This window comes from Camellia sinensis, unplaced genomic scaffold (assembly GCF_055761805.1).
Source record: "Camellia sinensis isolate YWXY unplaced genomic scaffold, ASM5576180v1 Unanchor2, whole genome shotgun sequence".
Lineage (NCBI taxonomy): Eukaryota > Viridiplantae > Streptophyta > Magnoliopsida > Ericales > Theaceae > Camellia > Camellia sinensis.
The window spans coordinates 21,594,827-21,622,479 of record NW_028129079.1 but is presented as its reverse complement, the minus strand read 5'-3'; the positions used below and the strand labels follow the sequence as shown (position 1 = coordinate 21,622,479).

General features: G+C 35.3%; 1 protein-coding gene and 2 pseudogenes across 7 annotated transcripts; 1 reads left to right on the top strand and 2 right to left on the bottom strand.

Moving 5' to 3' along the window:
- The first annotated feature begins 1,228 nt into the window (after positions 1–1,228).
- On the top strand, positions 1,229–12,778 carry LOC114264793 (uncharacterized). 7 transcript variants are annotated; one of them, XM_028205511.2, is made up of 9 exons: positions 1,229–2,229; positions 4,296–4,487; positions 6,110–6,304; positions 7,560–7,754; positions 7,868–8,137; positions 9,745–9,936; positions 10,050–10,319; positions 12,050–12,244; positions 12,358–12,778. In XM_028205511.2, the coding sequence occupies exons 1-9, from the start codon at positions 2,100–2,102 to the stop codon at positions 12,396–12,398; spliced, it is 1,680 nt and encodes a 559-aa protein (XP_028061312.2). In that variant the 5' UTR covers positions 1,229–2,099; the 3' UTR covers positions 12,399–12,778. The 7 variants fall into 7 exon arrangements, with proteins under 7 accessions (XP_028061312.2, XP_082768112.1, XP_082768113.1 ...); XM_082911986.1 differs by having other exon boundaries at positions 1,284–1,752; XM_082911987.1 differs by having other exon boundaries at positions 1,286–1,752; positions 6,113–6,304.
- Positions 12,779–12,981: 203 nt separating this feature from the next.
- On the bottom strand, positions 12,982–13,392 carry LOC145815393 (auxin-responsive protein SAUR67 pseudogene; annotated as a pseudogene).
- Positions 13,393–14,601: 1,209 nt separating this feature from the next.
- Positions 14,602–15,000, bottom strand: LOC114264798 (auxin-responsive protein SAUR68 pseudogene; annotated as a pseudogene).
- Between the last annotated feature and the right edge of the window lie 12,653 nt (positions 15,001–27,653).

Genomic DNA, 27,653 nt, shown 5'->3' with positions numbered 1-27,653 from the left:
GATTGTAATAGTTTTTTAAGTCATTGACTGTAATACTTTTTTTTTTCTTTTTTTTTTTAAGGAAGTGCACAAGTTGAATTATGTTGAAAATTTATAAAATTTTAAACCGCCAAACCGATTCGCATCCATCCGCCAAACCGCCAATCCGCTCAATCCACATCCGCCGGATTGGCGGACGGATGCGGATTGATTTTCTTCAATCCGCCAATCTGGCGGACGGATGGCGGATTGGAGGTTTCGTGGCCGCAACCGACCCGCGCCCACCCCTAGTGGCTAAAATAGCCAAAAAAGCCCCATTTAGCTCTTGCCAAACAAACCCTATTGGATTGCTACGTTTGAAAAAAAATATACTAACGTTTTTTTATATGTTACATTGGAGTGTTACGCTAAGAAAATTTTGAGAATATTATATTGGAGTGTTACGTGTGAAAAAAGTATATTAAGGAGTTTTTTTTTAGTGTTACATTGAAATGTTACGTTTTAGTGTTAAAGTTTAAAATTATATATATGCCAAAAACTTATTATGTTTGAAGAATCTCACACCCTTTTGAAATCTTTGAAGAATCTCGCATTTTAAAAAATTCATCCCAAATTTAATTCCTATTGATTGTGTATCTTACCTTTCTAATACCAAAGAAAAAAAAATAAAAAATAAAGAAATAAAAAACATAATAAAAATAAGGATATAACCGTAAATTTAATTTCTAAATAATATATTAAATCTACCTTTCCAAAATCAATGGGACTAATTGGTCTATAAAAAAATTCTTGGAACTAAACAGATCACCATTCCTCAAGATGTGATTTATAAGTAAATTTTCCTATGTAAATCCCTAACTATGTTTATCAAAGATGTATTTTCTAAGTTAAAAGTAATTAATAAAACAAAATAATCCATCACATATCACCCTTTACATTTTTAAATATCTTTTTATAAAAAATTAAAAAATCAATTAAAATATGGCATACATACACATACACATACATACGCTCCCTCAACTATCACTTTACTCCATTATTGATAAATTTCAATAATATCATCAATTTAAATGAAAAAAATTGAGAAAATGAAACAAAATATGAAAAATTAAAAATATAATTTCGATTGTAAAAAAAAATCTGGGAGAATCTCAATTGAGACAGAAAAAGAGATGCTCTTTCTTTTCAACTTCAAATCATTGAAATCTAAAAATTATGAAATATGTTGGATAATTTCTACGCAAAAAGAGAGGAAAATCAACAAATAATTAAGATATTTATCAACACACGTTCCAACAACACTCGTACTCAGATTAGCTACCCAGAGTTCCACCTTAGCTAACAATTCACATTCCAACAGCCCTCTCTGCTTTAACTATTCCCTTTAAAATATTAATAAATACAAGCACAGGGGGAAAGAGAGACAGGGGCAGGGACACAGAGCTTCGTCTGCGATGGTGAGTAGGTCGACGTGGATCGCCCTCGTTGCGTTCTTGTCCGCCGTCGATCGTGACTCGTTTAGCGTCGATTCTCCTCCTCCGGCGTTGATTCTCCTCCTCCGGCTCGATCGTCCTCCTCTGGTGTTGATTTTCCTCCTCGTGCTCGATCGTCCTCCTCTGGCGTTGATTCTCCTCCTCCAGTTCGATCGTCCTCCTCTGGCGTTGATTCTCCTCCTCCAGTTCGATCGTCCTCCTCTGGTGTTGATTTTCCTCCTCCGGCTTGGCCCTCCTCCTCCGGCAATGATAGTGAGTTGTCCGGCGTCGATCGTCGATCGTAAGCAAAGCTTGGAGTGCTCGAAAGAAACTAATAAAAAATTGAGAGGCTACTGAACAGTGCCTCGTCTTCCCTGGCGAGGCACTGTAGCTGAAAATCAAAGTAGCTAGCCAAGCTAGCCACCAGCGAGGCTGCTGGAGATGAATTTTCTGCCTTTAGCTAGCTATAGTAATAAAAATAGAGGAATAGAGAGGCTTCTGGAAGATTGGAAAAACCGATATCAACATTCCTAATTCCTTAGTCAATCATTCCTTAATTAACTAATTCCTTAATCAATCATTCCTTAATTGATCAACTTTCATTCAAATTCCTCTCTGCAATCGCTCTCTCTCTCTCTCCCTCTCTAAATGAATATATATATTCGCATACACACAGCTATTCAGTACGCTGTTGTAGTTATTGCATTGGAGAATTTCTTATTGCTGATTTTCTTGTCGCTTCTTATGATATTTCTTCAGAGGATGAATCGACTTTCAGGTTCTCCTTCACCTTACGTCCTGTGTTTGTTTATCAATTCAGTGTAAGTTTTTACAAAAAAGTACAGTGAATAATTAAAGTCTTGAAACTCTTTTAGGAATTTGTAATAATTTTCTAAAACTACCATTGAATGGTAATTTCTCTTAAAAAGTATATGAATGAAAGATGAATATAAACATACATGTTCATCGAGTTTTAAATTTTTGAATAAGTTTGATTTGTCACATGATTAATTTTAGGTTCATCAACAGTTGTGTTTAAGTAACGCCTGTGACCACGTTGCTGATTCATTCCTTGATATGGTGGATGGGAGACGTTCAATTTTTTTTTTATTTTTTTAATTGGTAAAAAAAAAAATTATTGATAAATTTAGACAGTAAAAAGTTTACATCGCCAAATAAATCAATAAAAAAAGAAGCTTGGTGACCAACAATGTTTGAGTTGGTGTGTATTTTTGAAGGTTTTTCCAAGAAGTTCCATTAGAGATGCTGGTCTAAATTTTGTGCTCTGTTTCTGTTTGTAATGTTATCGAAAATAAAAAATTAATGAATCTATTTAAATTGTATTACATTTCTGTGCACGCATATGTTTATGAATTGCATATATACCTGTCCAATATCTTTGTTCTTGGATTTTTTTTTATTTTTTTATTTTTGGTATGATTTTCTTGGATTTTATGCGTGCATGTAACATGCGTTTATGTTTCGAGTTGTCTTTCTTATGGGAGGGAAGTTGACCATCTCTTTTGAATTTTTTGAAGTGAATTCAATGAGGGCATTTGATGTAGTGATTGTTTAGCACCTCTTGTAAAATCTCTGGTTTAATTTCAATAGAAATGAGTTTGATACTCTTTGTGTGTGTTAGTTTATTTCTCCCCCATATTGTTTTATTTTTATTTTTATATTCTATCTATTGAAAATTGGAACAATATTTTATTTTTTTTAGTATAACTGCATCAAATATATTTTTTTTTATATATATATTTTTTTGCATCGTCAATATTTTTTACATATATATATATATATATATACATCTATTTGCTCTATCAAAGAGGAATAGACTTTCCAATACCTCCAAACCAATAGTATGGAGAAGAAGAACATTCAATTATCTCCTTGGATTTGCTCAGTAATTTTATACTATCGCCACCACCTCGGTTTAAATGACATCACTTAAAAAACTTTTCTTCATTTTTACGTACATATACATCAACGATAAATTGTATGTATATATATAAAATTTATTTTGACTTTTTTTGTGTGATGATGTGTATGAAACTTTTCATAGTCATTGTTGCGACATGCTTTAGCTAGATATAGTGATCTATCTGCCTGGAATTTTCATTTCATTCACTGTTATTAATTTCCTATGTCAAATGTGTTACAAACAGATTAAATAACTTCAATTTGATGATGGTATTATTATCCCATGAAAAAAAAAAAAACAGAATAATTGATGATATTCTAAACATAAAATTAAACAGGGACTTTGAATATTTTGTTGATTACTTTTTTATTTTTCTTTTTGTCCATTTTTTTTTTAAAAATTTACTCGGTTGCTGATCTTTCGAAGTAATTTAAGGCATCATTTCTGGCAAGATTTCTAATTCTAATTTTCATGTCTTATTGTTGAAGGCATCATTTTTGGCATCATTTCTAATTCTAATTTTCATGTCTTATTGTTTATCATAGTGTTAAGACTAATAATCAATCCATTAGAATAGGCTTGTGTTTCTAATTCTTCGGTTACTTTCGGGGATGGGAGCAAAATTTTAAAAACCTTAATATTTTACAGTAGTTCCCTTATGGTAGGTCTGAATTTCTGTTATCGTTTTATTTGTGAGATATTTCATAGTTTTGCATCATCTTTGACTCTACCAATTCCTGATAACTAACACGTCAATATCTAAAGGACTCTAATTTACTTAGGCTGCATGAAAAACCACCAACAAATCTCAGTTTCTGCATCAACATTAGGAATAATTCTGCAGTTACTTGAACTGATACATTCTTCCATTTTCAATTTTAGCCTGAAACACTTTATTCTTGAATTCATTTTTACATCAGTGTCGGAGAAAATAGATGAGCAAGAAGGTTTCAAGCTGTTTGGGACCACAGATTCGCGTGAACCTGAAAATGCAGCAGAAATACTCGAGGAAAGGGAGCAAAAGCTCTTATTTTATGAATCCACTGAGTTGGGAAGAGCAAGCAACTTGCGCAAAAGTTTAGATTGGGATAGTGGCTTTCTCACCAGAGCAGGTATGGTTTTACAACAAATCTGAAATATTTGGAGCCTTGTGCCAATGTTAACTCCTCTGTTTCTGTTTGTAATGTTATCGAAAATAAAAAATTAATGAATCTATTTAAATTGTATTACATTTCTGTGCACGCATATGTTTATGAATTGCATATATACCTGTCCAATATCTTTGTTCTTGGATTTTTTTTTATTTTTTTATTTTTGGTATGATTTTCTTGGATTTTATGCGTGCATGTAACATGCGTTTATGTTTCGAGTTGTCTTTCTTATGGGAGGGAAGTTGACCATCTCTTTTGAATTTTTTGAAGTGAATTCAATGAGGGCATTTGATGTAGTGATTGTTTAGCACCTCTTGTAAAATCTCTAGTTTAATTTCAATAGAAATGAGTTTAATACTCTGTGTGTGTTAGTTAATTTCTCCCCCATATTGTTTTATTTTTATTTTTATTTTTATATTCTATCTATTGAAAATTGGAACAATATTTTATTTTTTTTAGTATAACTGCATCAAATATTTATATATATATATATATTTTTTACATTGTCAATATTTTTTACATCGTCTCTGTGTGTATTATATATATATATATATATATATCTATTTGCTCTATCAAAGAGGAATAGACTTTCCAATTCCTCCAAACCAATAGTATGGAGAAGAACATTCAATTATCTCCTTGGATTTGCTCAGTAATTTTATACTATCACCACCACCTTGGTTTAAATGATATCACTTAAAAGACTTTTCTTCATTTTTACGGACATATACATCAACGATAAGTTGTATGTATACATATAAAATTTATTTTGACTTTTTTTGTGTGATGTCGTGTATGAAGCTTTTCATAGTCATTGTCGCTATATGCTTAGCTAGATATAGTGATCTATCTGCCTATAATTTTCATTTCATTCACTGTTATTAATTTCCTATGTCAAATGTGTTACAAACAGATTAAATAACTTCAATTTGATGATGGTATTATTATCCCATGAAAAAAAAAAACAGAAAAATTGATGATATTCTAAACATAGAATTAAACAGGGACTTTGAATATTTTGTTGATTACTTTTTTATTTTTCTTTTTGTCCATTTTTTTAAAAAAATTTACTCAGTTGCTGATCTTTTGAAGTAATTTAAGGCATCATTTCTGGCAACATTTCTAATTCTAATTTTCATGTCTTATTGTTGAAGGCATCATTTTTGGCATCATTTCTAATTCTAATTTTCATGTCTTATTGTTTATCATAGTGTTAAGACTAATAATCAATCCATTAGACTAGGCTTGTGTTTCTAATTCTTCGGTTACTTTCGGGGATGGGAGCAAAATTTTAAAAACCTTAATGTTTTACAGTAGTTCTCTTATGGTAGGTCTGAATTTCTGATATCGTTTTATTTGTGAGATATTTCATAGTTCTGCATCATCTTTTGACTCTCCAATTCCTGATAACTAACACGTCAATATCTAAAGGACTCTAATTTACTTAGGCTGCATGAAAAACCACCAACAGATCTCAGTTTCTGCATCAACATTAGGAATAATTCTGCAGTTACTTCAACTGATACATTCTTCCATTTTCAATTTTAGCCTGAAACATTTTATTCTTGAATTCATTTTTACAGCAGTGTCGGAGAAAATAGAAGAGCAAGAAGGTTTCAAGCTGTTTGGGACCACAGATTCGCGTGAACCTGAAAATGCAGCAGCAATACTCGAGGAAAGGGAGCAAAAGCTCTTATTTTATGAATCCACTGAGTTGGGAAGAGCAAGCAACTTGCACAAAAGTTTAGATTGGGATAGTGGCTTTCTCACCAGTGCAGGTATGGTTTTACAACAAATCTGAAATATTTGGAGCCTTGTGCCAATGCTAACTCCTCTGTTTTTGTTTGTAATGTTATCGAAAATAAAAAATTAATGAATCTATTTAAATTGTATTACATTTCTATGCACGCATATGTTTATGAATTGCATATATACCTGTCCAATATCTTTGTTCTTGGATTTTTTTTATTTTTTTATTTTTGGTATGATTTTCTTGGATTTTATGCGTGCATGTAACATACGTTTATGTTTCGAGTTGTCTTTCTTATGGGAGGGAAGTTGACCATCTCTTTTGAATTTTTTGAAGTGAATTCAATGAAGGCATTTGATGTAGTGATTGTTTAGCACTCTTGTAAAATCTCAGGTTTAATTTCAATAGAAATGAGTTTGATACTCTTTGTGTGTGTTAGTTTATTTCTACCCCATATTGTTTTATTTTTATTTTTTCTAGAAATCCAAAGTCTGACTCGACTTCGCCAAATTAGAGTGTTTCCTAATTATAGATAAATAAAGAAAAATAGTCTATCCTAAAAGATTTATGACAATTACTTTTTAATTTATATATATTTTTATTTATGGTCGTATCCTTTAACATAATCCATATCCTACTTTTTCAAAATTTGTATCGATGTATCCATATTGTGTCATACCTCTATCTTGTATCCCTCTGTCCATGCTTTATAAATTGTAACTAGTCACCTAATCTCGGCCAATACAATACTTTGTACATATGTCTTAAAGTGAGATAACATAAGTATATTTGAAGAAATACTCTGTAATAATCTGATTGTAGGTTATATGGTACGTGAATGATATTTCTCTGCTCCATGTAGGCATGTTTATATTCTAATTCTAATTTTCATGTCTTATTGTTTATCATTGTGTTAAGATTAATAATCAATCCATTAGAATAGACCTGCGTTTCTAATTCTTCAGTTATTTTCGGGGATGGGAGCAAAATTTTAAGAACCTTAGTATTTTACAGTAGTTCCCTTATGGTAGGTCTGAATTTCTGATATCGTTTTATTTGTGAGATATTTCATAGTTCTGCATCATCTTTGACTCTCCCAATTCCTAATAACTAACACATCAATATCTAAAGGACTCTAATTTGCTTAGGCTGCATGAAAAACCACCCATAGATCTCAGTTTCTGCATCAACATTAGGAGCAATTCTGCGGTTACTTGAACAGATACATTCTTCCATTATCAATTTTAGCCTGAAACATTTTATTCTTGAATTCATTTTTACAGCAGTGTCGGAGAGAATAGATGAGCAAGAAGGTTTCAAGCTGCTTGGGACCACAGATTCTCGTGAACCTGAAAATGCAGTAGAAATACTCGAGGAAAGGGAGCAAAAGCTCTTATTTTATGAATCCACTCAGTTGGGAAGAGCAAGCAACTTGCGCAAAAGTTTAGATTGGGATAGTGGATTTTTCACCAGTGCAGGTATGGTTTTACAACAAATCTGAAATATTTGGTGCCTTGTTTCAATGTTAACTCATTTCATATGGTTAGAGCAAGTTAAAATTCGAAGTCATTAATGCTTCATGCGTGATCAGGACTCCTAGATCCAGAAGAGTTGTTTGCCATAAATAAAGGATTTGAGAAGGCTGAAGCTCACCTATTACCCGAAGTTCAAGAAGATCTGTGTAGGTGGAGATATGCGGACTCAGAATCTACATTAGACAGCGATGACTTCTCTTTGGACAGCAACCAAAGCACTGAGGTTGATTTGTTTGAAGGAATAAGAGCATCCATTAAGAAATCCAATATAATGTCCGATGTTTGCAAGTCAGGAGTTGGAGAAGCCCACAAACGGGATACCCACTGTAAGTATATTGCAAATTCATAACAAATCTTACTGTGAATGGAACAGGAAATTTTTTCCTGTTCATTTTGTATGTGAATTGCAATGTGATTGCATTTAAGGTATCCAAAAGAGATTTAATGGGTAATCAGGCCTTCCGCTATTGTTGCAGCAGGAAATATTGAAACCTCACTTGTCCCAAATTCTTTTCTTACTCTTAGGCTTAGTAAGCATAATATCTTAGGTTGGTACCTAGCCTTAGTGTCTTGTAAAAAATGTTATATGGTCTCCCTTTTTATGCATCTGTTTATCACAAATCTATGCTCAATATCTATGGTTGCTTCTTTTCAGCCTTGAAGAAACTTGATGACATCTCTCGAATTGTTATATGGTCTCCCTTTGTATATTTAGAATTGTTATTGTCTTTCAATGATTTATGCACACTCTGTGCTTGCTATGACTCCTAGTAATTTGAAAAACAGTCTTCACAAAGTTACTTTTTAAATTTATATATGTTTATATATTGTCGTATCCTTGACATAATCCATATCTTACGTTTCCAGAATTTGTATCGATGTATCCATATTGTGTCATACCTCTGTCTTGTATCCCATTCCATGCTTTACAGATTGCAACTAGTCATTTAATCTCTGCCAATACAACACTTTGAATTTTTTTTGCGTGCCGTGACTTTTGGTAGTTTGAAATTAAGACTATTTGGTAGAGTAGAAAGTCAACACATACTTGATGTGGTTGAATATATCGTAGGGAAGCATTGCAACTCTTGATGGTAGTGGAGTTATATGCGGAACGTGAGACTGGAAGTAGAGAGCTTACATACTTTATGGTGGTTATGTAACTGTGTATATAAAATAACTACGTGACTCTCAAATGATTTGATTAATTATCGCCATCTGAATAAATTAATCAAATTTTATTGAACTTTTTCTAGAAATCCGAAGTTTGACTCGGCTTCGCCAAATTAGAGTGTTTCCTATCGATGTATCCATATTGTGTCATATCTCTATCTTGTATCCCACTATCCATGCTTTATAAATTGTCACTAGTCACCTAATCTCTGCCAATACAATACTTTGTACTTATGTCTTAAAGTGAGATAACATAAGTACATTGGAAGAAATACTCTGTAATAATCTGATTGTAGGTTATATAGTACGTGAACGATATTTCTCTGCTCCATGAAGGCATGTTTATATTCTAATTCTAATTTTCATATCTTATTGTTTATCATAATGTTAAGATTAATAATCAATTCATTAGAATAGACCTGTGTTTCTTATTCTTCAGTTACTTTTGGGGATGGTAGCAAAATTTTAAGAACCTTAATATTTTACAGTAGTTCCCTTATGGTAGGTCTGAATTTCTAATATCGTTTTATTTGTGAGATATTTCATAGTTCTGCATCATCTTTGACTCTCCCAATTCCTGATAACTAACACGTCAATATCTAAAGGACTCTAATTTACTTAGGCTACATGAAAAACCACCCACAGATCTCGGTTTCTGCATCAACATTAGGAGCAATTCTGCGGTTACTTGAACAGATACATTCTTCCATTATCAATTTTAGCCTGAAACATTTTATTCTTGAATTCATTTTTACAACAGTGTCGGAGAGAATAGATGAGCAAGAAGGTTTCAAGCTGTTTGGGACCACAGATTCTCGTGAACCTGAAAATGCAGTAGAAATACTCGAGGAAAGGGAACAAAAGCTCTTATTTTATGAATCCACTGAGTTGGGAAGAGCAAGCAACTTGCGCAAAAGTTTAGATTGGGATAGTGGCTTTTTCACTAGTGCAGGTATGGTTTTACAACAAATCTTAAGTATTTGGTGCCTTGTTTCAATGTTAACTCATTTCATATGGTTAGAGCAAGTTAAAATTCGAAGTCATTAGTGCTTCATGCGTGATCAGGAGTTCTAGATTCAGAAGAGTTGTTTGTCATAAATAAAGGATTTGAGAAGGCTGAAGCTCACCTATTACCCGAAGTTCAAGAAGATCTGTGTAGGTGGAGATATGCGGGCTTAGAATCTACATTAGATAGCGATTACTTCTCTTTAGACAGCAACCAAAGCACTGAGGTTGATTTGTTTGAAGGAATAAGAGCATCCATTGAGAAATCCAATATAATGTCCAATATTTGCAAGTCAGGAGTTGGAGAAGCCCACAAACGGGATACCCACTGTAAGTATATTGCAAATTCAGAACAAATCTTATTGTGAATGGAACAAGAAATTTTTTCCTGTTCATTTTGTATGTGAATTGCAATGTGATTGCATTTAAGGTATCCCAAAGAGATTTAATGGGTAATCAGGCTTCCGCTATTGTTGCAGCAGGAAATATTGAAACCTCACTTGTCCCAAATTCTTTTCTTACTCTTAGGCTTAGTAAGCATAATATCTTAGGTTGGTACCTAGCTTTAGTGTCTTGTAAAAAATGTTATATGGTCTCCCTTTTTATGCATCTGTTTATCACAAATCTATGCTCAGTATCTATGGTTGCTTCTTTTCAGCCTTGAAGAAACTTGATGAAATCTGTCGAATTGTTATATGGTCTCCCTTTGTATATTTAGAATTGTTATTGTCTTTCAATGATTTATGCACACTCTGTGCTTGCTATGACTCTTAGTAGTTTGAAAAACAGTCTTCACAAAATTACTTTTTAAATTTATATATGTTTATATATTGTCGTATCCTTAACATAATCCATATCTTACTTTTCCAGAATTTGTATCGATGTATCCATATTGTGTCATGCCTCTGTCTTGTATCCCATTCCATGCTTTACAGATTGCAACTAGTCACTTAATCTTTGCCAATACACCACTTTGAAATTTTTTTGTGTGCCGTGACTTCTAGTAGTTTGAAATTAAGACTATTTGGTAGAGTAGAAAGTCAACACGTACTTGATGTGGTTGAATGCATCGTAGGGAAGCATTGCAACTCTTGATGGTAGTGGAGTTATATGCGGAACGTGGGACTGGAAGTAGAGAGCTTACATACTTCATGGTGGTTATGTAACTGTGTATATAAAATAACTACGTGTCTCTCAAATGATTTGATTAATTATCGCCATCTGAGTAAATTAATCAAATTTTATTGAACTTTTTCTAGAAATCCAAAGTCTGACTCGGCTTCGCCAAATTAGTGTTTCCTAATTATAGATAAACAAAGAAAAATAGTCTATCCTAAAAGATTTATGACAATTACTTTTTAATTTATATATATTTTTATTTATGGTCATATCCTTTAACATAATCCATATCCTACTTTTTCAGAATTTGTATCGATGTATCCATATTGTGTTATACCTCTATCTTGTATCCCTCTATCCATGCTTTATAAATTGTAACTAGTCACCTAATTTCCGCCAATACAATACTTTGTACTTATGTCTTAAAGTGAGATAACATAAGTATATTTGAAGAAATACTCTGTAATAATCTGATTGTAGGTTATATAGTACGTGAATGATATTTCTCTGCTCCATGTAGGCATGTTTATATTCTAATTCTAATTTTCATGTCTTATTGTTTATCATTGTGTTAAGATTAATAATCAATTCATTAGAATAGACCTGTGTTTCTAATTCTTCAGTTACTTTCGGGGATGGGAGCAAAATTTTAAGAACCTTAATATTTTACAGTAGTTCCCTTATGGTAGGTCTGAATTTCTGATATCGTTTTATTTGTGAGATATTTCATAGTTTTGCATCATCTTTGACTCTCCCAATTCTTGATAACTAACACATCAATATCTAAAGGACTCTAATTTGCTTAGGCTGCATGAAAAACCACCCACAGATCTTAGTTTCTGCATCAACATTAGGAGCAATTCTGCGGTTACTTGAACAGATACATTCTTCCATTATCAATTTTAGCCTGAAACATTTTATTCTTGAATTCATTTTTACAGCAGTGCCGGAGAAAATAGATGAGCAAGAAGGTTTCAAGCTGTTTGGGACCATAGATTCGCGTGAACCTGAAAATGCAGCAGAAATACTCGAGGAAAGGGAGCAAAAGCTCTTATTTTATGAATCCACTCAGTTGGGAAGAGCAAGCAACTTGCGCAAAAGTTTAGATTGGGATAGTGGCTTTTTCACCAGTGCTGGTATGGTTTTACAACAAATCTGAAATATTTGGTGCCTTGTGCCAATGTTAACTCATTTCATATGGTTAGAGCAAGTTAAAATTCGAAGTCATTAATACTTCATGCGTGATCAGGACTTCTAGATCCAGAAGAGTTGTTTGTCATAAATAAATGATTTGAGAGGGCTGAAGCTCACCTATTACCGAAGTTCAAGAAGATCTGTGTAGGTGGAGATATGCGGACTTAGAATCTACATTAGATAGCAATGACTTCTCTTTGGACAGCAACCAAAGCACTGAGGTTGATTTGTTTGAAGGAATAAGAGCATCCATTGAGAAATCCAATATAATGTAAAAAGTCTCTACTGTGTCTATGATCCGTTGTCCTTCAAATGTTTCTCGTCAATTAAAAACTATTACTGATTAAATTTTGTTTCATGATTTTTCACATACTACTTGATTTGGAATTTCCACGATTACTTATGAACAACCAACTGATGGAATTTTGAGACACAGATTATATTAGTTCATAATAAAAATTATTTTGGTTGTCAAAGCGATTAACTGGGTTTTTTCTGACCATAATCTACAAATTTGTATGTCACTATTATCCACAGGACAATATTTATCATTCCAAAGCCAGAAGCTCAATTTCACTACAATAAAAAATTGGAAATGAAGGTAAACCCTCGGAATTTTTCATAATATGTATCAAGTTAGAACTGCACTGATCATTTACGCCACTAAACTTCAATTAAATCAATACACAAGTAATTGCTGCTTTGTCTTTCCATGGTGGAAAGATGACAATGATGATGAGCGGAGACTGGTAGCAACTGACATAAGTAAAGCCTTCTCTAGATCTTTAACTGCACCACGCTGAATCAATGAGACTATGTACTCCATGAAAATCGAATAACATGGCAATGTAATTGGTCCATCCCTTGGGAGCCCAAACTCTGCTTTGGACAACTTGAAGAGCTCTCTCGTGATCTCCTTGTTAAGATACGCTAGGGGAATCATGAAACGCTTTTGATCAGCGCTGTAGACAACAAAATGTCCCTTATCTGCCACGAATGAAGTACTACAGTTACTTGCAGTGTCCACATTTCTGTGAAATGAAATTCTCTTTGTCCTCGTGGCAGCAAACTTCTGCCACTTCCTTGCCATCTTGACGAGTTTCTTAGCACTGATCATGTTGTTGTGTTTAGAAATAAGTGGGAATAAAGATTTCAAGAGACTGAAATGCTAAAGATGCGAATGCAAATGGAAATGGTTTATATAAAAGAATGCCTGAGACAGTAGTGAAATTGTAGCTTTAAAATTGTTAGGATTGGTGGGTTGCAAGACCATGTGCTGGTTGGGTCGCAAGGGACCGCTGAGGGTGGACATGTTTGGCTACTTGGTTTTGTTCTGAAATCAAAACAAACATATGTGGTTTATCTCTTCAAATATGATTAGTGGTGTTTATAAGTTTGTACATGGTTATATCATCAAATATGCTAAGTGGTTTCAAAACATCACGGCCCAATCAGTTTTGCTTTCAGTTCATGTAATTCACAAAACCATACGTAGGTACAGTGGTACACAGAAACAATGACAAGTGCTTAAGGCACAGGAATGGTGATCATTGATAACACGTTTGGTCAGACAAGCGGGCAAGGTTTCCGAATCTCTGCTGAGGGGTCCAATTGAGTCGCTTCCAATAAAAATGCGACAAAAGAGGCATATTTTCAATTTTTGCTTTCCAAAACTTGTCAGCAATGATAGTTTACTGTAATAGCTTTGGGGTTTTTAATGTGATTGACATAAGAGGATATATGGAAGTTGCATATGATTTGTACTAGTTATTTGCTGCAGCTATATTTGATGAATGAATTCTTAAGTGGTTCAGGAATATATCAAAAATCTTTTACCAGCGAGATTGTAACATAGGAAATACAATGTAAATAATCTGATGAGGTTCCAGAAATGATCGTTATATTGAAATCTCAAAGGGTGATTTAAATGACAGGCTCAATTTAGAGTCTTCATGACATGTTTCAGGACCTTTATGACAAAACCAGAAAATAAAATATCCCAATGACTTGAATTCAGATGATTTCAAGAACAAATGTTACAACAAGTTCTTAATAACAAAAATTGTTCTTTGTAAGTTCGAGAGTTTTTTTTAAGTCATGAAACAGTGCTACATGATATCCTGTGCCCAACCATGATAGTTACCGAAGTTGTTTCACTCAATCCATAATATACAATTGGAAAGAACCAAACATGGATAAATTTTTGGATTTTCAAAGTATGTATGACCCTATATTAAGTTGTGATTGTTACATACAAAATTTGCACAATAACATTACAAATTAACCACAAAACAAACATCTACTTGTTTGCTCGTTTCTTGTTGAGTACAAAAGGTAAGGTGCCTCTACTGCCAACAACCGAAAAGACCAAGGCTTGCTCTAAATCTTGCTCTAAATCTTGAGCTAAACCTCTCCGGACAAGTGAGAGTATGTAATCTATAAAAACTGCATCACATGGCAACATAATAGGCCCATCTCTTGGTAGTCCAAATTCTTCTTCAGACATCTTGAAGAGCTCTCTGAAGACAGTGTTGTGGAGATACGCCAAAGGAATCACAAACCGCATTTGATCGGTTCTGTATACAACAAAATGTCCTTTATTACACCTGTCGGTGTCCATAGTAGTCCCTTTGGTTCTTGATAAAGAAATTGTTTTCCTTCCAATGGCCAGCGCTATCTTCTGCCATCTCCTTGCCATTTTCGTGAGCTTCTTGGGGCTTATGATCACACTGTTTTTCCTTCTTTTCTTTTTTTTCTTTTTTTTTTTTTTTTTTGGGGGGGGGGGGGGGGGGGGGGTGGGGAGACAAGAGTTTAGAAGGAACAACATGAAAGGAGATTTGGGTCTTAAAACACTGAAAAGGTGTTGATGTGTTGAGTGGTATGAACTATTTATATACAAAGCTTTGAGAAACAATGGTTGCTGTTGTTTTTATTTTTTTACTTTTATGTTGGGACTCATACTATGTGATTAGTTGTACTAAAAATGTGTACGGTTGCGGAATAAACCACACACAAAAGCAACATGAATCGATCACATATAAGAAAAGCACCACACAAATTTAGGTGGTCCAACAAGATTATTTTATTAAACGAAAATAAGAGATGAATACAATGCGATTGTTTGGATAGACAACAATAATATATATGTTAGGGTTTTTATTAACAAATTATTAGTAATACCCTTAATAAAATCCATCTTCGAAGTATAGTCTTCGTCCAACTCCTGCCAACTCGCTGCAGAGTTGGATCCAGTATTAATTAGGCTTCACAAACCTAACAATTGGCATGTCCATTAAGTCTTGTGCAATTAACCCGAAAAGAGGAAGGATAAGAAAAGGTAAATTGTAAGATGAAAAGGATAGAGGGGAGAAACCAACATATACCAATTATCTTTAGAGGGCAGCCACAGGAGCAAGCCCCTACCCATTGGGAGCCGAACAAGAGGGGCTAAATGGACCTAACAATGCGAGGAAAAGCATATAGGTGATTCACAACATGAGGAATTTACATTCTTTTTCAAGATAGACTTAAGCCATAGACTAACGTAAGATATATCAATAAAGAGTCTCACCCCAAGCATTGCCCTAGAGACTCAAGTCCATGTCCTACCAAATTATATGGAAATTTTCATAAAGTGGTTTATTACTAATTTATGGCCCAAAGGACAACGTTGAGTTTGCTATGCAGGGTACTTCAGAAACACCATTTGATGAAGCTTTTATTGTGTGTTGGGATTCATGGGCAGCAAACCATGTGAATTTAATTATATCTTTGAGTACATACGCGTCTTGGGCAGGTTTGTTGAGGTTGGACGACAATCATTGCATCAAAGGGTATGCAAAACAGGGCATTAGGTTTTAGATCACAAAATAAATAAACGAAGTAATCAAGAAAGATTCAGCTCTGTTGCTGGTGCTGTTTCATGGCTACTAACCACTGAAAATCCATTATTGGGTGCAGGGCGGAGGCTGCATAGGGCGAGGGAGGTCACGTGCCCCCTTCAATTTTGATTTTTTTTTTTATTATTGTTATGTATAAAATGTGTTCTCTTTTTTTCTTAACATGTTTTTTGGCTAAGAATTTATTATATTGTTCACAATAAGTAGTTATTTGATACTTTAGGAACATTATGTGCAGGAGCGGAGATAAAGAGGAGCCAAGGGGTCACATGCCCCCCTGGGTTTTGGTCTTTTTTTTTTTTGTTTTATTTTTTACCAAATATAAAGAAAATATTTTTTTTTAAATTATAAAAACATTATTTAGAGTGAAATGTCAATGACATTTTTAAAATTATGAGAACTATAATGATTGTTTTGATTGAAAATTAAAAGATTACGATAAGTTATATTATTATCTATGAAAAATTTATAATTTTTTTAATGTAATGGTGATATCTATTATTATTAAGCATAATTAATCTTATTATAAAGATATATAATTTATTAGATTGTTAGTTACATTTAACTTGTGAGGTTCACTCTCCATGTGTTTCTTTATTATTGGTTGCTGATATCACATATTAATGGTAATGTAGTATTACAATTATATTGATTTTTTACTCAAATTTTATATAAAAAATTACTTTATTATTATATAATTTATTTTAAGGCTTATATTCATAACTTTTTTTGTATTGTCCATGATACATTAGTTACAAATAACATCATTTTTTTGATCTTTCTCAAAGTCAATCGTAAAAATTTATGTGAAATATTTTTGAAAAAAAATTCAATATTATAATTAATAAGTGTCCCCTCTGATTTAATTTTTTAGCTCCGCCACTGACTATGTGGTATTATTTCTATAGTAGTTTAAATCAATAGTGTAGCGAAAAATATTTTAAATTGGATATAATGAACTCATTATTTTCAAGTAGTTGACATACCACTTAGTGTGATTTGTGATTTTCTATGCTTTGAGCATCATGTAGATAACGCTATATGGTACTCTGAGACTGTTTAATAATTTTCATTCAAAACACATCATTTATAAGCAATGTCATATCTTTAATATTTTTCTATCAAATAAAAATTAAATAGATTTTATAATAATTTGTGCTATAAATGAGAGTTTTTTTTTTTAATATTCTAAAAAAAAACTATTTAGAGAATTGTCCTATTTTTCAAACTATTTGGAAAACTAACCTGTTTTTGAAATCGCATTTTGAAAATGCGATTTTGAAATTGAAATTGAATTTTCAATATGGAATTTCACATAGAACATGCGATTTCATCATGTCATCATAAATTGCATTTTCAACCTGTGATTTCAAGATGAAATTGTATATTGAAAAAGTAATTTCAATTTCAAAATCGTATTTTTAAAATGCGATTTCAAAAAGTAGGTTTCCTAAATAATTTGAAAAGTGTGTCCTATAAATGATATGTTTTTATTTTTTAAAATTAGGAATTTTGATTCATAATTTTTTGTGCTAAAATTATAAATTTACATCATCATCCCACACCGAGCTATTCCACACAATTATAGAATTTTGATTTGTTCTTAGTAATAATGAATATATAATTTTTTATGTTTAAATTTATCTCATAAAATTATAATTATCTTAATATTACTCATAATTTTTTTAAAATAAAAAATTATAATTAATAAATATCCTTCAAACCTAATTTCCTGGCTCCGTCGGTGATAATGAGTGAATAGCTCTTTTTTTTTTTTTTTTTTTTAATTTTTTTGTTGAAAAAGAGTGAATAGCTTTGAATGCTAGGCATGTTGATTTTCAGTTCACAAGAGTCTTTTTCAAGTACAGCTTAGGACCTGCAAGTACTCTCTCACCTAAGACTTCATCGAAATTGTTGGCCTAATTAGACACCATCTTGCACGGCTATCTGAATTGAAATCAGGTCCAAAAGAAGCAAATTTAAAATGACCTCAAATGGCAACTTCATCAAGAACAAAACTTAAAAAAATTCTAATAAATTGCATAGTAAATTACTAATTACTCACAAGATCGTGTTTGGTCCATACCAATGTGGATGTGAGACTTCCACCACATTAATGTAGATAAGATTTTTCCAAATACATATTATTTATCCCAAAACATTTTGTTTCGAGTTCTTCAAAATAAATCAACTTATTTGGTTTTTTCAGGATTTACCTTCCAGAAATTTAAATTTTTTTATTTTTCATATTTTTTTTATTGACTTTTTTAATATTTTAAGTAATATTTTTTTAATTTTTAGATACACCTAATATAAATACACTTAAAATATATAATATTTGTAAAAAAAATATTTTATAAATTCATTAAATATAAAAAAATACGAAAATTCAGTACATTTTTGTATTTTTGTATATTTATTAATTTTTAAAATATTTTTTTTACAAATGTATCTAAAAAAGTTTTAAAAATTGTTTAAAATTTTAAAAATATTCACTAAAAATAGAAAAACACAAAAAATAAAAATTTAATTTCTAGAAAATTGAAACCAAACGCAATAAATAAATCTATAGACCGAGAAACTGGTCACGGAATCAGTTACATATGACTAAGATTTTTTTTATAAAAAATAGACCATTCTAATAACTCTATAAAATCTTATTAATTTATGTGTATTATCACATAAAATCTTAGGGTGAAGCACCAATAAATCCCAAAATATGATCTTGTGAATTATTTAGTCCTTTATTTTTTCTTATGAATCTAAAAGTCCCATTCAAAGGGAAATTATACAAAATGGTAGTCATTTACACATTTAGGTTTAATTTTTGAGGAATAAAAATGGGTTTATTTAAATATGAAATTTCAAATTTGGACAATCTGCACTATAGAGGGTAATTCTATTTCCACACATTCACTTATCTCAGTGTACATCATTTATCAGTGCACACATTTAGTAATTTGATTATGAGTTATTGTTCTCATTCAACACATTAAATGTTCCAATCATACCTTTAACTCATATACTTGTACACACACCACCTCAACCCTTTTTCCATACATTTGTTCAAAATTATATACCAACGATTTAGAACTTATTTCAATTTAAGGCAACTTAGAGTTTTTAATCGGTGGTGTGACTGTGAAATGGAGAATTAGTGGGTGGAACTTCAATGAATATGTGTTTGAACTAGACCTTGTTTTTCTAGGGAGTAATCAAGATGATAATATTGTGAAACAAGTCTGATTTAGCGGCAAAACTATCATTCAAGAAAAAGGGAGGAAAGTTAGAGAAATTGGATTTACAGACCCAAATAGGTAAAGGTGAGATTGGTAGTGGTGGTAAATCAATGGATAGGGAGGTGATGATAGGGAGTTTGATGTTTCTGAAGAAGAGTTTGGATGATCAAAGGCAAAAGGTGATGAAATACGATTGATATGATCAGTGGAGGAGAGAATGTGGAAATCAACAGAGAATTACAATTGATGCAAGTGATTGAGAATCTAAAGATGGAATTGGAGGTTGTGAAAAAGATGAACTTTGAATTGGAAATGGAATTGGGAATTTCTTAGTTCATGGTAACAAAATAATCCCTCTGATTTTAAGATGGTTCCATGGATTTCAATGGCTTCTCTCTCTATCTAAATTAGGATTTTTTTTTACTCAAAAAATGTGCATTGAGATTTTTTATTTTTAAATATTGTAGACACCCCATTTTTGACCGTTCTCAAGACTTGGACGTCACCGTTTGAACACTTGGTGATCACCCATGTTTGTGTTCGTCTTGAGTTCCCGGAGGTCTCGGCTACGCGCCTTGCCTTAGGACCTCTCGACTCGACTGTTTTGTGTTTGGTTTTGCACCAAACACTTGTGTTTTGCTTTCAAAGGGCAGGGAATGGCTTGTTGGCCATCCCCACACCTCACCGGCCATGGCTTGAGGCCACCAGCCTTGTTTCCTTGCCACCGGCTATTGGTGATGGCCGGTCGGCACTTTGTGTGGTCGGTCGACCATTTATTTGGCCGATGGTCTCCTTTTCTGGCCAATACCACCTTTATGCCTCTTTCAGGCATAGTGCATGCCAGCTGTGCTAGCTGGAGTGCACGGACTTGTCATCCATACAGCTGTATGGAGGAACTTGCACCTTTTGCACCCTTTTGGTCTAGCTTCTTGAGGAAGCTTGGACCTTTGTCTTAGCTTCCTCAAGAAGCTTGAACCCTGTCTCAGCTTCCTCAGGAAGCCTTGGCCCCTTTGCCTTAGCTTCTTTGAGAAGCCTTGATCCCTTTAGATTAGCTTCTCTAAGAAGCTTAGCACCATTGCCTTGTCTATATAAGGAGACCCTCCCTCTCCTTTGAGGAGGTTGAGCAAAACCAGACCTAATTACATATATCTCTGATATATATCACCTTCTCTCTCTATATCTCCCTCTCTCTCTTGATTTGTGTGTGTTTGAGGGCCTAAAAGTGTAATTTGTTCTTAGTTTTGCACTAGAACACATAGTATTACACCATACTTCGACTTTGGAGGTGTTGAGGGTTTGTTCTTCAAGTTTTGAGCTGGTTTTGATCAGAAGAAAGCAGCTGGAGTGCTGTTCTTGAAGGGGTCTACAAGGGTAAGAACTTCACCTTTAGATACCCCATTTTTGCATAGTCTTTTTGCCTACCTTGAATCTATTTTTGAGCTTAGTGTATAACACATAAAAGTCTTGTTTTTACTTACTTAAAATAGTTGTTTAAGGTTGCTTTGAGCTTTGGGGTTGTTTGACCCCCCTTAGGCCTTGTTTGGCCCCCATTTTGTGCTATTTTGGTGAGCTCCGGGACCACCTTATTTAGGCCTTCTCACCACTGAAATCTTGAGGGATTTCAGTGGTGGGGATGGTGCTTTAAGGTCCTAAGAGGGAGAGGGCCACCCCCTCTCCTTGTTGCCTTCAATATGTGTCATTATAGCCTCATGTGTGAGCATCATTTTTAAGTGCATGTTGGCCATGTCTTAAGTGTTATTTGGTAGTATTTTGCCATATATTACCTCTATTTTTACTTGGTTTAGACACACCATGCTTGCCTTACATACATGTCTTGTAATGCCATGATTTGCCTTAACAGGTGTCTAGCATTTAGCCTATTATGCTTACTTGTTTTGGCCAACCTTTGTGAAGATTTTGTGCTTATTTTAGCATGCTCAAGTTCTGTTTTTGGTTGTTTTGGTCGACCATGACATGCTTAGTATAGCCACCTTGCATTTTGGCTTGTTAGCCTTGAGTGTGTGAGTGTGGAGCATGCTTTACTTGCTTTGTTTCAGTGGTTTGGAACCATTTGCCATGCCATTTCAGTCCTCATGGTATGCTTGTATGCTTGCATTTGATGCCCCTTTAATGTGTTAAGAGGTTGGTGTTTCATGCCCCATGTTTGTACTATTGTGTATGCCTCTAGGATTAGGTCATTTAGATGCCATCTAAGTGGTTTTTGGGGCTTACTTTTGCATGATTTAGGACTGTTTTGATTCATTTTGGTCATTTGCTTCATATGTCATATGGCCATGGTTTAAGTCCTTGGGTTTGGTTGCATGTCTTGCTTGCATTGACAATTTGATTTGGCATCATCGTCCACATGTTTTCCAAGTTTATCATGCATACCATATGCCCATGTTGTTCCTCTTTTAAGTGTGCTTAAAAGTTGTCTTTATGTGCCTAAGTGTTGGTCCATTTGCATGCATGTGTGCATGTGCATTTGTCCTTCATTTCCATAGCATGTTGGCCACTGTTTTGGGCCTAGTATAGAGCTGCCCAAATTAGTCTAAGTCCACTCTTTACATGTTGTTACATGTCTTACACTTTGCATGCTTTGATTGCATCATGTCTGGCATGTCCATTAACCTTGTATGTTGTTGCATACTTGGCCCATCACATGCTTGTTTGTGTGCTTGAACATCTGTATTGCATCTTGTATGATCGTTGGTTAGCATTGATGCTTTATGCCTTGTGTGCTTGTTTGCATTGTCATGTTGCATACTAGCTTACATGCCTAGGTTGCATTGCATTGACATGCATGCTTTGCCTCTTGAGTTGAGTATGATAGAGGTTGGGCCATTTGTTTATTTGGTTTGCATTACATTTGAAATCAAAATGCACAACTTGATTTCTTGGGCCATCACGCATTGGAATGCGCGATTGGTGGTCCGAGAATCGAGTACCATCCCATTTTGAGTCATGAACATGATAAGGAGTGTGGTTGGTGCACACATTGCTTGAAATGCATTGCCATGCCATGTTTTGCCCTCTGCTGCTGTCAAAACAGGCCTCTACAGGAAGCTTTGGCCGGCCGGCCATCTATACTGCCGACCGACCAAATATGGATGGCCGAGAGCTCAACAAATGGTCGATGACCATCCTGCTATGGCCGGTGATGATTTCTCTTAGCCGGTGGTGATCCACAGTGTCCATGGAGCATACCTTGGGAGTTGTGCAATTTCCAGAGGAGTAGAGCAGGAAAAACAGAGGCAAACTTGTGCATGGCAACGGATTTCCGAGCAAACCCAAGTACGCGCGCTTTGGACCCTCTTCCTAAGGCCTTTTACTACTTTTCTTAGCTTAATTGGTTTGTTAATTAGTTAAGTGGTCTATAATAATTAATTAGCTTGTAGGTTAATTAATTTGTATATTCTTTTTGTTCCTCCGAGCGAGGACGAATTTGTAATAAGTGTGGGTGCATGTGTGCATGTCTTCCAATCCCCACTTCTTTCTCCTTTTTACTTACTTGCTTTGATGGTTAGTATTAGGGCATATTTAAATTAGCATACCTTATGCTATGCATGCGTGCATTCATTTATCAGTATCGCATGCACCGACCTCGGCGCATCATGCTAACTGCATAGTATTTCAAATCTAACTTGAATACATGTTACTTGTTGCATTCCACATGCCATCCTAGGATTAGCCGAGCCTATTCTAGTTACATTTTGTATGCGATGCATTAGCTACTTAACATGGACTTGGATCATGCATTTGATTGTTAACATGTTCTTTGTTTTGGCTCGGAGTACGTTGTAAGTATTTATGCTTTAGCATCTCGCATGAGTGTGAATGTTAACATAACAACATGCTTACCATGAGGCTAATTGCTTATATGATATATCTGCCTGAATGCCTGTGGGTGAAGGTTGGATTGCTCAAGTTGGAATAACTCGTTGAAATCCGTATTTTAGCCTACTTGCGAGTAGCAAATGCCAAACTATTTTCCGAACAAATGGATATGCAATGCTTCGTTCCAAATTAGGCGATCTAGTCTATACTTTTGTGTTGTGCGCATCACATAGTAAAGATTAGGCTAATAACCGGAATAAGAATGCATAATGTTTTCAAAACTAGATATCATGTTTAGTAGAGGCCGATCTTTGATCGGGCGAGAGGGGGTGCTCATAGCTAACCTTCCCCAATCGTACCCAAGTTCCCGAGCCGAGGCAACTTTGGTGATGACGGACACGTGGCCTTAGGCAAACGAGTCAGGATTTCCTAAATTCCCTCAAAATAAAATATTTAGGTGGCAACTTTGTATCTGGCAAAGCAGTCCATGTTTGGCACTTCTTTACAAAAATCTGTTTTCCAAAACGATTTGCCGGATTTGGACTCTTTGGTTCAGATTAAGAACCGAGACAATTTGAGAGTCCTGAACTGTAGTGAGCCCATAAAGAATAGAACGGGGGGATTTCCCTCCCGAGACGTTCGGGGACGTCTACAAATATGTGTACAAAGAAAATTTAAATTCAATATTAAGGGTGTGTTTTGATATCCATTATAGTCATTTTATTTTAAGTTATAATTATCATTAAAATAATATTTCATTAAGTGTGTGCATTAAAATAAGTAGGTGTGTGGAAATAATTTTCCCACTGTAGAGGTTCTGGATTTTCCCTCTTTCTGGAATAAATCCCATGTTGCAAATAAGATGGATTTTTCCTCTTTCTGGAATAAATCTCATGTTGCGAATAAGAACGTAAAACTCCAATGTAACACACTAAAAAACTCTTTAGTGTATTTTTTCCAAACGTAACAACTTAACACTCCAAGCTTTTTCTAAATATAACACTCCAATGTAACACACTTGAATGTAACACGCAAAAGATAATTCCTTAGTATATTTTTTTCCAAACGTAACACTCCAATCAATGTAATCTCAAATGTAATACTCCAATATAACACACATAAAAACATTAAAAAGCTACTTAATGTACTTTTTTCAAACATAACACTCACAGTTTGAAATTATACATTTACCCAAAGCTTACTAAGGAATTTTTGTACTATTTTTGTAATAGTTTGAACAATTCCACACCCTTTTGAAATGGTTTGAAGAATCCTACATTTTTTTTTGGAGTGTTACATTGAAATATTACGTTTCGAAAAAATGCACTAAAGAATTTTTTGTGTGTATTACATGTTGGGATTTGGGATCCCGCCCATGACCTTATAGAAATCATAGCAAGCAGAAAAACACACCCACACAGAAATGAGACACCATATTTAACGTGGTTCGGCGTTAAAGCCTACGTCCACGGGAGAGCAACCAGTTATCACTATAACAATGGAGAGATTACAGAAAGATTATAATAGAGGAAGAGCTCACACTCTCCTCACTCAGCCACTCTCCCGTCTCCTTTGCTCACACCGAAAGAGACAGTCTCTCCGCCTCACATCTCTCACTTTTTGTTGTTCTTGGTTCTCACGGTTTGCTCACATTTTCAACTCTCCTCTCAACCTCCATTTATACACATTGGAGGAGAGGTGTGATTGGTCACCACCTACCCCTATGATGGTCAACAATGGTGGCTTCTCCTCAATTCAACAATGGTGGCTTGCCAACCCATTTCTTGCTAACCCATTGTCAACCATGGTGGCTACCATTCTTGACTTGGTTGGTTGGCTTTCCATGGGTGAATTTAACAAATCACCCCCTTCATCCATGTAAGGTGATCCACAGCACATACTGATGCTAATCTTGTTACGCCCAAATTTCAGCATAGTCTGCATCTCCTCGCTGAGACGTCGCATCCCCTGAAAGCTAAAGATAATACCCAGAGATACAAGAGGAGGAGGGAATCCTACATCCTCAACTCAACTCACACCACTCTCTGATTTGGAGAGAGCCTCTGCTCCTATCTCCCACAGATCTCTTTCACGTTTCCTGTCTCGGATGTCTACACCTGCTATGCTTGAACTTGCGCAACCGAGATATCCGACACCCCCTGATTGGATGTCCTGCACTCCCTGCTGGGATGCCCTTGACTGTCATGCCTTATCTTGCAGGACAAGTCATTGGAGCAATAGAAAACTAGTTGTTCATTAACGTCCTCGGTTTTTTTTGCTCGGAGTTTTTCCTCTGAACTATTAGCCTTTGCCCTATGCACTTCTAAACAACCTTCTAGCGTTTCCACATATGCTTGTTGTCTATGTCTTTTCAATCCTTGATTTGTTGTCCAGTAGATTGATGGTTGACAATAGCTCCATCTGTCAAAGCATCATCAGCTATGCACTTCCTTGCATAGTGCTCGTACCCATGGCTTCTGGTCTCCCTGCATCGAGCTTGCTTGAGAGATCCGCATCAACTTTATCCCCCGCTGCCATGGAACTAGAGAAACCACCATAGAGAAAAAAAACTTTCCACTCTTTGGCACGCACTCTTGCATTTTACCCGTCTTAATTTCTCAGTCTGGAAGTTCCTGTGAACTTTCAACAACCCGTTACTGCACACTCTTCTCACGCCTCTGTACGACACTCTGGCGTATCCTTGCACTGCTGCACGTCTGCATTTGTGCTTCTGCGCTTAGTATGCTCCTCTGCAACTATTGTTCTACACGTCCACATACCATTAGTATCTACTCATATACAGTAGCTCCAACAGCCACAATATTTCCCTGAGCATGTACTCGTTGCCAAATCATCTATCTGATGAAGTGGACTTTTGATTGAACTAGATCTTCCGATCACATTAACAACTAGGAAAGTTCCCAGGAAAGACTGGTGGGGTCACAACCGGTCCCACTTAAGAACCAGTCTCCTTAGACAGTGTCTTTTTGACAGAACTTTCCTAGACATTGTTGATTTTGAGATAATCATGTGCAGTTCATCTAATCTCCCTTGAATTTGCTATTTGATCAAGCCTGATCTCCTTTGGTCTCCAATGATCTATTTCGATCTGTATCTGGTTGTCCAATCTGGTCAGAATCTATCCATTCTAACCTCTTCAGTGAATCCGCAGCGTTCCACAATATCCAGCAACCTTCCTTTGGCTATTGAAGATGGCAAACTCCCATGTTTTGACAATCTTTCAAAAACCGTTCAGAATTTCACTATTCTGACCTCGCGGTTGCGTCCAGAGTAGTCCATTTAGCTAGGACCAACCTTTGCTGCACTTCTGGGGAACTCACTGAAAAATTTCCCCAAAAGTTGGGCCACACCACAATTTACAAAAAATTCTGGGCCAAATTACAATTTTCAGAAGTTCAAGGAATATTCCGTATACCAACAGAATATTCCGTCTGCTGTACCTAATGTCGTCTGCCACTTTAATCTGCCTTCCTTTTACAGAAACTTCGATTCCAAAATCTGACCGTACGGATGTGTCCAGAATACTCCAAATAGTTGGAAAGAACTATTGGATCGCTAGAAACGGACTCCGAATGGCTTAGATCAAGCCAAAACATTTTGTACGCCTCAGATCTGCGGCTACACCTTAGCCGCGAAGCACTAGATCCTTTCACCTGTGGCACACCTTAGCCGCGCACCACTGGATTTCTCCTTTACATGCTGACGTGGCAGATGACGTGGCGCTGACTGGGCCTGTGACATGGTAGCCACGTGGCAGCCTTGCTGACGAGGCGCCACGTGTCGATGACGCGGCCTGCTGACGTGGCGTGCACGCGCTCCCCCTTAGTCGCCTTCTTCCTTGCGCCGCGCGTGAGGCGCTTTTACACGACTGTGCCGACGCACCGCTACCTTCTCGGCGCGTGGAGGCGCGTGCTGTGACTGGGCCTCACACGCCTTCTTCAGGTGGCGCGTGAGAGCGCGTCCGGGCTTTTCTGGGGCTCTGTTTTGCATATTTGGACTCCTCTCGTCGAGCCCTTGCTCCTGGTATACTCAAAATTGGATTTCGAGTAATTCAATTTTTGGGCAGTTTCGAACAACACACTGTTTTTGTTCCGAAACACCATCAACGAGGCTCTGATACCACTTATTGGGATTTGGGATCCCGCCCAAGACCTTATAGAAATCATAGCAAGCAGAAAAATACACCCACACAGAAGGAGACACCATATTTAATGTGGTTCGGCGTTAAAGCCTACGTCCACGGGAGAGCAACTGGTTATCACTATAACAATGGAGAGATTACAGAAAGATTATAATAGAGGAGGAGCTCACATTCTCCTCACTCAGCCACTCTCCCGTCTCCCTCGCTCACACCG